The 17547-nt window shown below is 41.4% G+C and overlaps 1 protein-coding gene across 6 annotated transcripts in view; it reads left to right on the top strand.

Annotated features, from left to right (window-relative positions):
• The first annotated feature begins 3134 nt into the window (after window positions 1–3134).
• The window catches only part of TDRD12 (tudor domain containing 12), a 69482-nt gene continuing 55069 nt past the window's right edge, over window positions 3135–17547 (top strand). Inside the window, exons 1-7 of one of the 6 annotated variants that reach the window (XM_061594293.1) lie at window positions 3135–3232; window positions 12537–12621; window positions 12769–12930; window positions 13349–13485; window positions 14057–14176; window positions 14612–14679; window positions 15583–15668. In XM_061594293.1, the coding sequence (XP_061450277.1) occupies window positions 12598–12621; window positions 12769–12930; window positions 13349–13485; window positions 14057–14176; window positions 14612–14679; window positions 15583–15668 (597 nt within the window). In that variant the 5' untranslated portion in view covers window positions 3135–3232; window positions 12537–12597. The other 5 variants (XM_061594295.1, XM_061594296.1, XM_061594290.1 and 2 more) reach the window with 5 other exon arrangements.

Here is a 17547-nt window from a genome sequence, read left to right as displayed (position 1 = left end):
ATACAAGTATCAAAACATATAAAGGTTAAAACACTCCATATAAAAGCTAGTTTTCTGGAATATTAAGTACATTTACAATAGGCAGAACAATACCATCTATTTGGGGTTTAACCATTAAAATTGATGATAACCCAGTGACAGAGGAGTTCTTTATCAAGACAACTACTGGGTTCCATATTTCATTAACACATTCAAATTCATTTGACAATTAATGTACGCTGTTCCGTTTTACTAATAAAATTATTATCCCAATATCCCACTGTTTTTGCTTTGAAGATAATTCATTTCCAGTGATGAGCATAGACCAATCTAGCAATTATTAGAGCATTTAATACTATCTTGTGTTTCTGAAGACTAATGATGTTCATTCATGGAGTCCCGCTTGTGCAATTAACTTCTGCTTGTGGAAAGAAAATTTCCTTTTCCTCCCCCTGCAGCCGCCCTGGCACCCCCAAAATCTGCTCTGGAGGTTTGGTGGACCCTCTGGGGGCGGTCAGGTGGTAGTGCTACTGCGGAGAGGAAGTGGAAGTCCCATCTGGCATGACACTGGATCTCTCCTTCAGTCTAGTATGAAATTAAGAGGATTCATAGGTACATTGACAAAAGAGGATAATATTGCCTAGAAATCATTTTCCAAAATTATGGAGTTCTATAAAATGTCCACCACATGTGGAAGAAACCTGCTTTGTTTTGGCACAGTAACAACAATTATTTCCAACTATATAGATCTTGCCTAATTTCCGAGGTGTTAAATGCCATTGCATTGCCATTATATACAGTTCTCTCTCAGCTCGCTGTAAACTGACTTCCAGATCCTTAAAGGAAATGCAAACCTTTGTAGAGAAATGAATTGGGAAGTCCACATCCTCTATTAGATTTTTTGAGGCCCATATAAATCTATTAAACTTTTGCTGGCATTCTTAAAAGAATTTCTCAGTGAATTGGACAATTAGGTACACAGGTATCAATGGAACTTCTTCAGAATTTGAAGTTGGTTACACAGTGCAAGCCTATGTGTGTCTACTCAAAATACATCCCACTGAGTTCAATGGGACTTGCTCCCATCCCAAGAAACTATGTAGTCCAGTCTTAGTTCACTCTGTTGTACTGCAACACTTGAGTTTTGTTGTTCTAACCAACTCTAACCGCACAATCCTATCAGAAATTCCATAGGACTCTCTTCTAGGTGTGTATAGGATTGCAGGCTGTAAAACACACACTAGGAAAAGCACCAATAAAAACAGGACATTTAAAGCACATGACTTCCCCCAAGTTTGTTAAGGGAACTGGGAACTGCGGCTTTGTGAGGGGAAATCATAGTTCATAGGATTCTTGGCAGGGACAAGTCCTGTGCTTGAAATGCAAGCTGAATGTGCTTTAAATGTAGTGTGGATCTGCCCTTAAGTCTGCAATCCTCCTTGCTTAACCCTCTAAATTTTCATGGCAATACATAAAACAGTCAGAGAGAATTGAGAGTTCAAAGTGTAAAAAGAGAGAGAGATTAAACAGCCCTTTTGGACTTTTTCTGAGTTCTCATAATTTGTGGAAATTAATTAAAAATCAGCCATGTTCAGAGTACCTGTAATCCTGTTACTGACCTTGCCCCATACTCTGACCTTCATCTTCTGAAGTTTAAAAATGCCTGGTTGACTTTTAATTAATTTAAGAAATTTAGCATTGAACTGAATGACAATGTTGGGCATGTTCAGTAAGACCCAACTGTCAGTGTTCTAAAAGCCAGACTCACAGCTGCTTGGCTAATTAGGGGGCCACACCCACACTAGACTTTTATTTCACCTGAGAGAGTCATGGCTTCCCCCCAAAAATCCTGGGAATTGTAGTTTGTGAATGGTGCTGAGAGGCCTTTTCCCTTGACAGACCTCAGTGGCCAGAGTGATTTAACAGCTCAGAGGCACATGTTACCAAATTCTTCCAAACTACACAGGAAGTGGATTGCACTGTGAAAGATCAACCCAACTTGTGTTTGCATTTTGACAAATTTGTAGGGCAGTCCAATATCTCAGAGAGGAGGTCAGGTCTCCTGCTCCCCTGGTGCATTCACTATAGCTGCCCAATTTCCCTGCTTTTTAAAGTTTGATAGAAATATCTTTGGGCTATAGGTACGTTCTTAAACCGCAAGGGTTTTTTTTGCCTATTAGTGAATATTTACTTAGTCTCTCATTGTTAGCAGTGTAATTTGCTCCTGAGGAAACAGGCCTTATACCTCTTTTAACAGGCTCTAAGTGGGAGGTGGAATGGAATCAACCTAAAACCCTCTCTCTTTCCCCACTGCTCAGCCTAGAGGTTGCATGTGCTTGCTTGATGGAGGCCGAGCAGGAGGTCTCACGTTAGTGTTTAAAGCCCTAAATGAATTATGTCCCAAATATCAGAAAGACTGCCTCATTCCCTACAGACTCTCTTGGGTGTGGAGATCAGCAGAGGGGGCCCATTGGTAGTTCCACCACCCTCGGAAGTTCAGGGGTTAGTGGCCCAAGAGAGGGCATTCTCTGTGGTAGCCCCTAAACTCTGGAACTTCCCACCAAAGTGCATCTGGCAACTTCATTGTACAACTTTCACCAATGCTGACAACGCACCTCTTTACCCTGGCCTTCAACACCTGAGCTGTACATTTTTAGGACCCACCCTACTTTCTGTTTAGGTTTTTAACTGTTTTAATTAACAGTTAAAACCTTTGGGTGGGTTATTATTATTTTATTATTATACTTTACATGGAGAATCACACTGTGCTGTCTAATGGAAACGACCAGGTTAAAGTGTTCTTATTGTGCAGGTGCCAATTCCCTCTAAGGATGAGAGTTGTTTGTTATGTTTCAAATACTAGTAAGTTTCGAGGGGAAAACGTATGTTTATGGATGTATAGAGATATACACATACACGCTTTCATATACAAACCCCTTTTTATTTTTCCTCGAATTCCAAACAGTATTGTTTAAAAACAAACCTACAATTCGACCAATGTGTGTTTGTGCACGTGTAGAGACACACATTCTCGAATTATCCGTTTGTTTGTTTAAAAACAACAACCACCACCTCTTAAATATTCGATAAAAAGTTAAATTAAAAAAGAAAACCACGACAAAAACAGAAGTGGGCGTTGCTCCCGGAATAAAAAAGGTCTCCTGCCGCAGGAGTGGAAAAGCTAGAGCGGCGCACAAAGCGCGCGGGCGGCCGGCGGCGCACTCTTAACGGGCACCTCCACTCGGAGCCTCGGGTACGAGGAAAGGGAAGGTAACAGACGTTGGGAGGAGCCGGAGGGCGTGGTTTGAATGTGGGGCGGGGAGGCCGCGCCCGCGTGCTGTGGTAACAGCGGTAGCAGAGGAAAGCAGTTGGGTGGAGTAAGGGGACGGATTCCTCTTCAGAGGTAAGAAACGTGGTAGTTGCTTTAAAAATATTGCAGATGTCTATCATCTTTGGTTGTTCTTCCTTTAATAGAGGTTCGGTAATTTTTACGGTAGCGTAGGAAAAAGAATTTCTTCAGGCCTGGCTTACTGTCTTCATCGTAGGGTAGAGAGAAAGAAACCTCTGCCTGCTGAAGTCACTTCTACATATCTTATCTTTTAAGAGGCATGTGGTGCAGTAGTGAGAGTAGCAAATTCAGAAGTGCAGAGGCCCTTCATGATAGCCAAGGCCACAGCATCCCCACACACTTTTTGTTGCTGCGTTGAGAATGAAATCCTCGTTAATGCCATCTCCCACAACAACAGATGTCCCTAAGAGCCAATCAGCGTCAAAGGGGAGAGTGTTAGCTGCTGAAAAGAGTCTTCTCAGTGGCTGACTCACTTGCTTTCGCACTGATTGGCTCCAGTCACCAGGAAAGGACAAGGAAGCCTGTTAAAAGAGTCTTTTCAGTGGCTAACACACTCCCTTTTCATGTTGATTGGTTCATAGGATGCTGGAGACATAGGGACTCAGCTCCCAAAAAGGTAAGGGGTCTAAGTCCTTCTCCAAGACCCTGGATGACTACATTCCTGGTGTAGTGCAGTGGTAGAGTATTGGGCTGGGACCTGGGAGACCAGGGTTCAAATCCCTGCTTGGCTATGAAGCTCACCAGGGGCAGTCACTGACTCTTAGCCTTAGGGTTGTTATGAGGATAACGTTGGGAAGGAGAAAACTGTGTTTGTTGCTCCTTGGAGGGAAGATGGGATATAATAATAGTCATAAAGAGGCTGGCTTCTTCCAGGTCAGACTAGTTACCAGGCTAGTTACTGGTTACCAGGCCCAGGCTCGAAGAGGTCTTCTGTATCTTTAAAAGTTGTGCAGGGGGAAGGGAGAATTCCACCTTGTGGATTTTCCCATTACAGAGTTGCAAGAACACCTGCACTTGGCTGATTTTCTGTTCTCCTAAAGATACAGGATCAGTCTCAGGCCATGGACCTGGCAACCCTGTATGAGGTAGGTTGAGCTGAGAGAGGGAGAGATAGCCCAAAGTCCTTCATTGGCTGCTTTGGGATGTAAACCTGGGTTTCCCTGGGCCTGGTTTGATATTCATACCATTACACCTCAGCAACCTTGCAGAGTTTACTCTACAGCTGTTGTGTTTCCCATCAACTGCTACCTGCTTTTTTTAAAAACTCAAGATGCCAAGGATTGAACTTGAGACCTTTCGTATGCAAAGTACATACGTGGGGCTGCCTTTGAAGACGGTTCGGAAATTGCAGCTCGTGCAAAATGCAGCGGCCAGACTATTGACACGGACAAGGCTGTCCGAACACATAACACCGATTCTGGCCTGCTTGCATTGGCTGCCTATATGTTTCCGGGCTTGATTCAAAGTGCTGGTTTTAACCTATAAAGCCTTACACGGCTTGGGACCACACTACCTGATGGAACGCCTCTCCTGATATTATTATTATTATTTATTAGACTTTTATACCGCCCGACTAGCAATAGCTCTCTGGGCGGTGAACACAAGAAATACAATAAAATACGCAGTAATACAACAAAGACATATAAAAATAAAACAATCTAAAATCAATTACAACAGATTTAAAATTAAGTTAGCTCCTCAGAGGGAGGCTCGGAGGATGACAACAAGAAAGAGGGCCTTCTCAGTGGTGGCCCCCGAATTGTGGAATGATCTTCCTGACGAGGCACGCCTGGCGCCAACATTACTATCCTTTCGGCGCCAGGTTAAAACTTTCCTCTTCTCCCAGGCATTTTAGTATTTTAGTACTTAGTATTTTAATATGTGCTTTCGTCTGTCTTAAAATGTTTACAATTTTGAAATTTGGATGTAGTTTTAAAATTGTTTAAATATGTGTTTTAATTGTAGATGGAAGTTTTAGTTTGTGCACCGCCCAGAGAGCTTCGGCTATGGGGCGGTATAGAAATTTTAATAAAATAAATAAATAAAATAAATAAGTATGTGCTCTGCCACCAAGCTGCAGTCCAAGCTGTTAGAAACACAAGAGTCCCAATGTCCATTGCATCTCATAGTTTTTTTGTTCCTTTCATTAAAACATTTTCAAAACCAAAGCAACAACAAAAAAAGAGAGAGAATGATGGTGGTGATGCCATCCAAGCAGCCTATTGAAGATCAGGGTGTGATGTATTTGTGAGGGCCCTGCTCTACCATGCTCTAGTCTTGAACTAGCCTTCAGTTCTTCTCCAGGGATTCTGGGATGTGGCAGTGCAGCTTTTAGTTGTGGGGAAGCACCCCCTCTTTATTGGTGGGTCTTCTACCAAGAGCTATATCATGAGGAGGGGCTTCTCTTCAGTACCGTTTGACCTTTTCTGGATAGCAGGCATCTGGTATTCAAGGTTTGCTAGTGGAGCAGCTTATTTCTTTTGAGAGGGAAAGGCACCATTTTTGTTAGGCACTCAGGCTGTGTGCCTTTGCCTCCCTGGAGCTTTCTAAGGAGATGGCTTTTCCTTCCCTCTAGCATGGCTTGGCTTATCCTTCTTCCCCCACTTGGAGCAGGAAAGAAATTGCTGCTAAAGAGGCTAATGAATGCCACTGTTTAGCTCCACATCTTCCTTGTCTCCAGCCTGTGAATCTAGAAAGAGGTAAAGTGACATTCACTCCAGGGCTGTGGAGTCGGAGTCGGTAGTAACGTACTGACTCCGGCTTCAAAATAAATTTTGATTGACAAATTTTTTAAAATATAAATTCAAAATGTCCGAGAAGCTTCCCATGAAGTCAGCTGTAGTTGAGCATTTCACCATAACTCAAGATGGAAAACATTTTGTGTGTCAGTGTATGACACAGGACCCAGATGAAGACAAATGCTGTGATGCCAAGATCAGCGCATATTCAGGCAGCGATAAAAATGCTCCTGTGAGAGCTTCCAATTTAAACAGACATTTACAGCCCTTTCCAGGGCTGTGGAGTTGGAAGCAATTTTGGGTGGAGTCGGAGTCGGGACAGTAGAAAAATAGAGGAGTCGGAGTCGAAGGTTTAGCATACCGACTCCACAGCCCTGCCAACTCAGGGGATGACCAAAGCCACTCCTGCAGATGATCTCAGTGATTGAGCTGGAATATAAAGGATATATTACATGCTCAAGCACTCTCTACTCTTCCTCCCCAATAGCCTGCAGGCAAAATAAACCACAATTCAGTTTCACTTTCCTTGATTCTTGGCTTGTTACAAACCAGGGGTTGTAGTTTAATAAACTATAGTTTGTTAAACCACCAGCTTCCTAACTCATGGTTTGAAGTTGGCTTGCTTTGTAATTGACAACAGTTTATTTTGAAGGACCATTCCTGGTTTGTTTGTAATGTCCAGCCAGAAACTGTAGAAAAGTGAAACTGAATCATGGTGTATTCCTTTCTGGCCACACAGGAGTGGAAAGGAAGCCGGAGGCTTTCCTCAGGTTTGCAGACCTTCGAGGGCATAACATTAAATCATGGTTTAGTGTTATGTGCAGACCAGAGTGTCCTCCTTGTACTTGATGTCAATGTTTTCAGCTAAAGAACTTGGCTTTAGGGGAGTGGATTCTTTATAGCACCAGATCTTTAAACCATAGTTTGATGAGAATACACCACAGCAAGCTTCAAGCTTGTGCGCTCCCTTTCCCTTCTCCATCATAAAACTTCTTGTCACAGTTTTGAATAAACCTCTGCTTTCCATGACATCTGAATACAGAAAACTGGTTTATTCTAATTGGAATTAATACAGATAAAACAGGATCAAACCATGATTTTAGATTCTAGTTTGTTAACTAAATATGGGTGGGGGGAACCTAGCTTCCCATATTCAAGTATAACAGGAAACTGACAAATATAACTGCAAATGGAAACTTTAAACTTCCTTTCCTTATACATGATGGGGAGTGTGTAAGCCCAAACCTCATGTTTGCTCAGCCTCATAATATTTAACACTATATCTGAGTCTGTGTTCACACATATCCAGAGGTTAACTTAAACAAAAATAGTGGCTGGGGTTCAATTTTGTCCAATAGTAAGCAGAGGCATCTTTTTTAAACTTTACACTTGGCAGTAAGTTTCATGGAATTCAGTATGGCTTAGCCCCAAGTAAATATGCACGGGACAGATTGTAAACAAATGCAAAAAGTTATAAGCTGTGCCAACTATACATTTTGAATTTGAGAGTTCTTTGTGGGAACTGCTGAGACAAACAGAAAAACAACATCCTAGTTTTACCACTTAAACCGTATGCAGAAGCTTCCTACTGTCCACAAGCTTGGCCAGTATTGCACTACGCACTTCTTGATTTTAACCTCTTACTTGAGTGTTGGTATGGGCCTCTCCTCATCAGCTACATATACTGGATTCCAGCCCAAAGAGTATTATCTTGCCTCAACCTAGAACAGTACAACTAGGAAGCAACTTAATTTGAGTTAGGGATCATTGTTGTTGCTCCTGCAAGTCAGAGTTACAGTGTAATCTTATCTGAGGCTGAAGCTCAGTCGAGCAGAGACAAAGAAATCACTCCACGCGACAAGAAGAAGAGAAGAGTAGTCGCACTAGTGAGAGGCTCCGTATTGCATGGGATTGAAACCCAACTATGCCAAGAAGATCCATGGACTTGTCAGGTATACTGTCTCCCTGGAGGATGGATTAGAGATATGACTGAAGGCTTGCCATCACTCATAAAGCCCTCTGACACATATCCCTTTCTTCTCATCCATGTGGGAACAAATGATACTGCCAAGCAGAGCTATGATGAAATCACGTCAGACTTTGAAGCTCTGGGAAGGAAACTCGAGGACTTTGGGGCCCAGATAGTTTTCTCATCCATCCTTCCAGAACTTAGAAGAGAAGTAGAAAGGGAAAGGGAAATCCTCCAAGTGAATGATTGGCTATGAAGGTGGTGTCGATGTGAGAAATTTGGATTCTGGGACCATGGGCTACACTTCTTGGAAGATGGACTGCTGGCAAAGATGGGAAAGAATGTGTTTGGCCACAGCATGGAAATCATCATCAGGAAGGGATTAAATTGAAGGGGAAGGGAGATGTAAACTTGGAGGTAACGATTGATGAAGGCGTATGCATAGTAACAGGGACTGAGGAAGCAGCTCTGACAGGGCCCAATAATAGTCTTCAAAAAATGTAGGAAGGAAACCAAACCGTAAATCACATGGCCTTCTATATCTGTATACAGGCATACCCCGCTTAAAGTAGCTTCACTTAAAGTAGCCTCGCTATAAAGTACATGCTCCATACTCCACCATACCCTGCTTAAAGTACGTCCGCTTCGCAGTAACAGACACTTTATTGGCATGACGCCGCTGCCATCTAGTGGTGATTGCATGCAGTACAAGTGAAGATAATTGCTTCACTTTAAGTACATTTTCACTTAAAGTGCACTCTCCAGTCCCATTGTGTACATTAAAGCGGGGTATGCCCAGAGTATGGGAAACAAACAGGACGAACTTGAATTCTTAATATAGGAGGGTAAATATGATTTGATAGGTCTAACTGAAACTTGGTGGGATGACTCCCCTGACTGGCATACAACAATTGAAGGATATAACTTGTTCAAAAAGAACAGAAGGAATAGAAAGGGAGGCGGAGTCACGCTGTATGTTAATAATACATATCCCTGCACAGAAATACAGGAAGAGGAGCTTGGTAGCCCCACCGAGAGTATCTGGATTAAAATAAACGGGGGAAGGAATAAAAGAAACGTGGTTGCAGTCTACTACCGATCACCCAGTCAAGGAGAAGACTAGGATGAAACTTTTTGAAAAGCAAATTGCCAATGTTTCGAGGAGTAATGATGCAGTAGTAATGGAGAATTCAATTATGCTAACATCTGTTGGGAGACAAACTCTGCCAAATACGGCACCTCCAAGAAATTCCTGACTTGTGTTGGAGATAACTTTCTCCTACAGAAGTGGAGGAAGCAACTAGAGAATCGGCTATCCTTGGCCTGATTCTAAGCAATAGAGATAACTTAGTGGATGAAGTGACAGTTACAGAACTCTGGGGCAAAATGAACATGTTATACACGAGTTCTGATTTTAAAGGAAGCATAAGCTGAGAGTAGCCATACGCATACCCTGGACTTCAGGAAAGCCAATTTTAATAAACTCAGAACAATTATAAGTAAGGTTCCATGGCAAGCAACCCTGATGAGAAAAGGAGTCCAAGATGGGTGGGAGTTTCTAAAAAGAAAAAAAATTCTAAAGGCACAATGACAAACAATTGCATCAAGGAAAAAAGGTGGAAGACAGCAGAAGAAGCTAGTGTGGCTTCACAAAAATCATATAGATGACATGAGGGGGGAAACAGACACATACAAGAAGTGGAAAGACGACCAGGCTACAAAGGAAGAGTACAGACAGGTAGCACAGAATTGCAGGGATGGAGTCAGGAAGGCTAAAACTGAGAATGACCTGAGGTTAGTGAGAGACGCCAAAAGCAACAAAAAAGCTTTCTTTCAGGTACATCCACAGCAAAAGGCAGAGAAAAGAAATAGTGGTACAGCTACTCAGCAAGGATGGCAAAATGTTAACAGATGACAAAGAAAAGGCAGAAGTGCTCAATTCCTACTTTGGCTCAGTCTTCTTCCAAAAGAGGGTCTATGATCCTCCTGGCAAATGTGAAGTTGAAGGGGCAGGATTGCAGCTTGAAACTGATCGACAAATGGTCAAGGAATACCTAATCAATTTGAACAAGTTCAAATCTGCAGGACCCGATAAACTGCATCCTAAAGTATTGAAGGAACTGACTGAAGAATTTTTGGACCCACTGTCTATTATCTTTGTGAAATCTTGGAGGATAGGTTAAGTGCCAAATGACGGGAGGAGGCAAATGTTGTCCCTATCTTCAAAAAGGGCAAAAAGGAGGAACCTGGGAATTACAGACCAGTCAGCCTGACATCAATCCTTGGGAACATTCTGGAGCACATTATAAAGCTGTCAGTCTGTAAGCACTTTGAAAACAGCATGGAAGCCAGACTAATCTTATCTCATTTTTTGATCAGGTAACTTCCCTAGTAGACTGTGGGAATGCTGCAGACATAATATACCATGACTTCAGCAAAGCTTTTTACAAAGTGCCCCATGATGTTCTGATTAGCAAGCTAGCTAAATGTGGGCTGGATGGAACAACAATCAGCTGGATCCACAGTTCGCTACAGAATTGTACTCAAAGAATGCTTATTAATGGTTCCTTCTCAAAGTGGGGAGAGGTAACGAGCCAGGTACCACAGGGCTCAGTTCTGGGCCCAGTGCTCTTGAACATTTTTATTAATGACTTGGATGAGAAGGTGCAGGGAATGCTTACCAAATTTGCACATAATACAAAATTGGGAGGGATAGCTAATACCCTGGAAGAGAGAAACAAAATTTAAAGGGCTCTTGATAGGCTAGAGCAGTGGTTCCCAACCTGGGGGCTGGGACCCCCAGGGGGGCCGCGAAGTAATCCAGAGGGGGCCGTGAACAGTAAAGAAATGAATTATTTATTATTATTTTTTAAAGAAGTCTTCACTCCTTCTACACTGTCTGCTTCCCACTGGTGCTGCAGTTGACACCTCCCTCTTGCTCCAAACAAGAGGGGAGGCCTTTTCCTGAAGCGCCCTCGCGTCTTTCAGGCGCACTAAGGGCAGGCATCTGCCTATAAAATACATGGCAGATGCCAAAGGAGGCTGAGGGTGGAGCTACCAGGAAGAAGAGGGGATTACTATCACTGATTCCCGTCTCCTTGCACTGCTGCTACTGACAACACCCTTACTTAGAATGAGAGGAGAGGGCTTCTTGTGAAGCAAAAAGAAGCAAGGCTGCAAGGAAAGGCTGCTTTCCCCCTTCCTTCCTGGCAGCCAGCCTCCCTCCCTGGGGGGAGGGGGTCATGAATTTTTTTCAGCTTATAAAGGGGGTCTCTTGCTCATAAAGGTTGGGAACCACTGGGCTAGAGCATTGGGCTGAAAACAACAGAGTGAAATTTAACAGGGATGACTGTAAAGTTCTACACCTAAGAAAATGAAATAAAATGCACAGATATAAGATGGGGGATACTTGGCTCAGCAATACTACATGCAAGAAGGATCTTGGGATTGTTATTGATCACAAGCTGAATATGAGCCCAGACCACAATATACCTGCAAAAAAGACAAATGTCATTTTAGGCTGCAATAACAGAAGTATAGTTTCCAAATCATGTGAAGTACTAGTTCCCCTCTATTTGGCACTTGTTGGGCCTCATCTTGAGTAGTGTGTCCAGTTTTGGACTCCACACTTTTTTAGCAGGATGCAGATGAACTGGAAAAGGTTCAGAGGAGGGCAACAAGGATGATCAGGAAACTGGAAACAAAGTCCTGAAAGAATTGGTCATGTTTAGACTTGAGAAGAAAAGAGTGAGGGGAGAAATGACAGCATTCTTCAAGTACTTGAAAGGTTGTCACATAGAAGAGAGCCAGGATCTCTTCTCGATCATCCCAGAGTGCAGGACCTGGGATAATGGGCTCAAGTTAGAGGAAGCCAGATTTCGACTGAACGTCAGGAAAAACAGCCTAACTGTTAAGAGTGGTATGACAGTGTAACCAGTTACCTTGGGGGGGGGGGCTCTCCAGCACTAGAAGCATTCAAGAGGCAGCTGGACAGGCACCTGTCCGGCAGGCTTTAATCTGGATTCCTGCATTGAGCAGAGGGTGGGACGCGATGGCCTTATAGGCCCCTTCCAACTCCACTATTGTATTATTTTGTTTAATCAGAAGTAAGTCTTACTGTGTTCAGGGGGGATCACTTCCTGTTTGTGTGTTTAGAATTGCACCCTGGCTGTTTAGTAATTTATCATTGCTTAATTGCAGATACCATTTTTGAGCTTCTGTCTGATACTAACAATGTGATTGTTTGATAAGGGGCCTTCATTCATTTTGACATGGAGCACAAATGATTCCTTGAACAGAATTGAGACATGTAACAGGCAGCACTTATATTGCCCAGTTCTCTTGTAACTTTGTCAAATTACTTTGTAAATCTGTGTGTGCATTTCCTAAAACAAAACAAAAAAATAATCAGGACACTGTCTCAGGGTGAAAATTACTTTTTAAGGAATTCTTTCATTTTATGAAAGCAGTTTATATATCTTTTGCTTTGTTGCATTTTCAGAGGTATATATAAAGCTTTTGATTCTCTTCGGAATAGATGAAAAGATCACTGGAGAAAGAAAATGATTGAAGTGTTTATCTTGAAGGTATTGTGACTTTTTGATACATCTGCGCTTAGTAAAGGCCTTGTGCATTTATAAACATAAAGGATACTTTTTGAGTATATGCAATGATGATTAATAAATCTTGCAGTGTTTCAATATGACTCTAACTATGGCTTGCTTATTGATTAGATTGAAAATCCTGGCTGCTTTTGGGCCCACATAAAAGGAGGTGGAAAGTTTGTAGACAACGAAATGGAATATAAAAAACTTCAGTCTGAAATGAATCTGTTCTATAATAAATCTTACAGATGTGTGGATAATGTCAAGCCATCTGTATTAGAAGAAGGGCAGGTAATTTTATGAACTTGATTTGTTGTTTTGGTGGACATGAAACTGAGGAGGGAAGGGGAAAATGAAGGTTAGTGTTGGGATATTGATATTCATTTTGTAACATTTTCATTTAGATAGAAAATAGGCTGTATTGCTTCTTAAACCTTAACAGAAAGCATGGAAATAGGATGTTGGAAGTGCTAGTAGGTATTCAGTTTTGGACAATATATTAATTTATATTTGGGTGTAAATACTAATAGTAGTATTTCTGTAGAAATGATACCATATTTCTGCCACTTTTTTGGCACTGCATGTAGTATAAAGCACATTGCATGTATTTTTCCCTTGTTAGTTTGCCTTACATTCCACCAGTTACCTGACAATCCAGCACAGAGTTTGTATAAATTAAGAATGTATAAGCAACATGTTTCTTTTTCAGGTTTGTGCTGTTTATTGTCAGGAACTGAAATCCTGGTGCAGAGCTATTGTTAAATCAATCATATCATGTACAGATTATTATCTTGCTGACTGTTTCCTTGTGGACTATGCCAAGAGTGTCCCTGTGAAAACAGACAGGTATGTAATTATGCTCAATATAATCAAAGCCCAAAAGTTATATACAATGTGAGTACTACAACCTAGAACTAGTAAGCCTTCTGGAACCTGAGAGGTATTATCAGTATGTTTACCTCCATGTTCCACACATGTGCCCACGGAGTTAATGTGATTCTTCTGATGAACTAATGTGTGTGGAGTTCTGAGCGCCTGAATTCAAATTTCAGCTTAACCTAAGATTTGCTGGATGGTCCTGGGCAAGTCTGTCTTAATTGCTCTTCACATTTAGGAAATGGTAATAACAGCCTGCATCATAGAGATATCAAGGACAATAAGAAATGAACTGTTAATATTTAGGGTTTATACTTTGTCTATAACAGGAGTAGCCAATATGGTGCCCTCAAGATGTTTTGAATACAATCTGCATCATCCTTGACCGTTGACCGTGCTGAATGGGGCTGGTGGAAGTTGTAGTCCAAAACATCTGCAGGGCACCACTTTGGCTACCTTTGGTCTATAAAGTATTAACTTTTGGGAAAGGGTTTATTTAGTGAAACTTAGTAATACTGTTTTCTGAAACCTTTGTTTTCAGGATTTGTGTTGCTTTAGAATCGTTCATGAGACTACCCTATAGAGCAAAGAAGTTTAAGCTACACTGTACAAAACCGGTAACACTACGTGTTGACTACTATAGTGACAATGCAGTGATAGTGTAAGTATGGTTTTCAAAAGATTATGAAAAGTATTCTACATCATTATAGTTTCTTTAGGACAAGTCTTGGAATTCGTAATTTGGGTGGCATTCTTTATAGCAGGTGTAGGGAACTTTGGTCTTCCAGATGTTGCTGAACTACAGCTCCCTTCATCCCTGCCCGTTGGCCATGCATACTGGGGCTGGTGGGAGTTGTAGTTCAGCAACATCTAGGAGAGTCTCCTCTGCATAACAATTTCCAATCGGTGGAATTGTCCCATTTTTGTATCTGTAGAGCACCACACTATTGGTATAAATGTTATTGAGGCAGACTTCATATATTTCCAGTTTGTTTTATACTCTGAAAAAAAACATTTTGAAATGAACAAATACTTCATAAATGTATAATACATGTTTATGTACTTGTAACGATGCCACAGTGAAGTAATTTTGTAGGTTCTTTTCTAGCCCTGCTAACCGATGGGATATAGCAGCCATTCAGTACTTCCAAAACCTCCTGAATGGTAAGAAAATATGGGGAGCACATTATATAGTTCCAAATGTATGGGCTAATTTGTTAAAAACGTTTAGGTATTTTTAAAAAGTGGGAGATTGGGTTAGATGTGTACACTTGATTGTGTACACATAGTTCCATTTTAAATTCCTAATGTCTCCAGGCAAGGCTGAGAGAGACTCCCTGTCTGAAACTCTAGAGATCAGCTGCCAGTCACTGTAGACTGAGCCAATGGTCTGACTCAGTATAAGGCAGCTTCCAGTGTCCTACCTGTATATTTGCCTGAAGTAAAAAATATTGGTGAACTTAACATTCAAGTTTAGTACAAATCAGAATACCAGATAAGGAGCACTATAGTTCAGATATAAAAATAGATACCTACTTGCTTAGACTTAAACAATTCATATGTAAATTGCTAATAGGTTCAAAGCCCACTGACTAGACAAAGATGTTGTAACCCCCTGTCATTATTCTGATGTCACAGTGGGCAGCTGAGTGCAGCGGAGAGATCCTTGATAAACGTTTGTGGAATCCAGCTACACTGTTTACAGTGATACCTTGTCTGCAGTTAGATCTACATGTATATAAGCGACTAGATCTACATGTGTATAAGAACTAAATGCATCTATTTCTAGCCTCACTAGAGCAGCAACTGATCAAATATATCAGGTTGTATTTCTAATAAGTTTAATATGTGTTAGCAGCTTCCCAAAGCATACTTGCATATTGCATTACTTTATGCCAGTCAGGCTTGTGATTGCAGCTTTTGATTCCTTGGCTAGAAAGTAGAAATACAGTTGTTGCAGCCTTCCCACTGATATTTCATCAATTTGACAATTGAGAAAGGCACACTAAAATGTGGGGAAACAGCAGAAAGAGATTATTAATGCTCCACTTGTATTTCTGTTCATAGCAACCACCCAAGTGGAGGCCAAGTTATGTGCTGTTGAAGAAGACAGTTTTGATGTTTATCTCTATGTAACAATAAAGGGTGAAAAGGTAAACCAAATCACACTTAAAAATCTGTTTGCCTGCAGTGTTTTAGAATGGATATGCAGTTTGTTGGCAGAGTGACTTAAATCACAGAGAGAGAGTCCAGAGAGAAAATACCCTGATAACACTTACTGGATGCACTGAACAAAAATAGTGTATAATTTTAGGAGAAAGAAATTGGGAGGTTTTGTCTTTCTTAGGTCAGGCCTTGCCCATAGCAGGGAGACGTATAAAATGTAGAGGAGGAAAACTCCCTCAGAACTACATAGCCAATTGGAGCACCTTCTTCCTCATCAAAGATCATGCCACTCTGACTGGTTGCTAAGCAGCACACACACAACTGGCTGGTTTATTCATAACAGAATTAACCCTTGATTTTGGGATCCAACAACAGAGGCTTCTTGCTCTTTGATTGTAGAAGCTAGTAGCAGATACTTACCTCCAGTCTTTGCACTGTGGGACTACAGTGCTATCATCAGAGATGAGCCTGCATCTGCTGCTGCTTTGAAAACAGAATAATCTAATATCATATATGTTAGCAGAACAGCACAGTCACTGAGCCGTGTGTGTGAATCTTATCTGAAGTAGTACACACCTAGCTCAGCTACTGTTGCTGCTCTGCTAACAGCTTATGAGCCCGGTGTCAGTGGACAGAGCTGTGTTGGAATTGCGAAGTGCCTGTTAAGGCAATGCTGTTAAGGTTAAAACCTTTCTCTTCTCTGAGGCATTTTAATTCCTGTTAATTGTAAATTATTATATTTTGATTTTAGACTGTACAGTTTTGTGTACAGTTTTGTGTTATTTTTATTGTATTTTTAATGTTCACCGCCCAGAGAGCTGTTGCTAGTCGGGCGGTATATAAGCTTAATTAAATAAATAAATAAATATAAATAAATGCGTGTGCCAGTGTGACACAGTATAAACCAGCACGAATAGATTAGAGACAACAGACTTGGAGTCTTGTAAGATGAATCCTTTTACTGATTCAATAGCTCACAGCAGTTACACAAGTTTCTCTCTCCTTCACTTTCGATAATGCACCCCCCCCACTCAGAGATGTTTTCCAAGGAAATATATAGCCTTGGCAGCAGTCCTGCCAGCTGCAGTCTCCGCTTTCTTCGCGGCCTTGGGCTCTAGAGTGTGCTTTAACCCTTTCCATGTCTTTTTGGAACAGTTGCGCTTCACAGCACCTAACATTCCCCCACCTTCCAAATAGACATGACCATATCAACAATTGTTCTGTTTTACATTTACATTCACATTTCACATTTTTACAGGTTACAGTTCATTTTCTTTCTTTTCTCATTTTTATTGATACATTTACACAGTTTTATGATTTTACCATACACATTCCCATTCTGTTTATCAGCCTGTTATGTATCTCTTCAGTCAATGGTTTTGTCAACACATCAGTCAGCATTTACTTTTAGTTCGAAACATGTTAGATATAACGTTTCCTCCTCTGTCTTGTTTTCTGATATTTCTGTATACCCTTGCATACCCTTTTGTGTTTTTAAGAAACTGACTTGAAACTGGTCCGGCAGTTTCCCCAGGTTAGACTTCTCAGACCTTCTTAAAACTATTTCTGGCTTGGGGCTGCTGTGTGTTTCTGGACTAACAATAGCATGTTCTTCTTCTTGTTTCACTGTTTGCTCTTCTTGTTCAGTGCCATTATGTTTGTGCTCCAGCTCTACTGACACAGATTCATCCCAGTCCTGCTCCTGAGCTTTTACACTTCTGCTAAAAATCACCCTTTTCTCTTGTGGAAGCCAGATGCGATAACAGACGTTCTGAAAGCCCATAATGATTCCCTTTTGTGCCCTGGGTGCCAATTTCCCCCTACGTTTTCCCTTGGGGATGTGAACCCAGCATTTCGCACCAAACT

This window comes from Rhineura floridana, chromosome 13 (genome assembly GCF_030035675.1).
Source record: "Rhineura floridana isolate rRhiFlo1 chromosome 13, rRhiFlo1.hap2, whole genome shotgun sequence".
Taxonomy (NCBI): Eukaryota; Metazoa; Chordata; class Lepidosauria; order Squamata; family Rhineuridae; genus Rhineura; species Rhineura floridana.
This window is presented reverse-complemented; position numbering and strand designations above follow the sequence as displayed.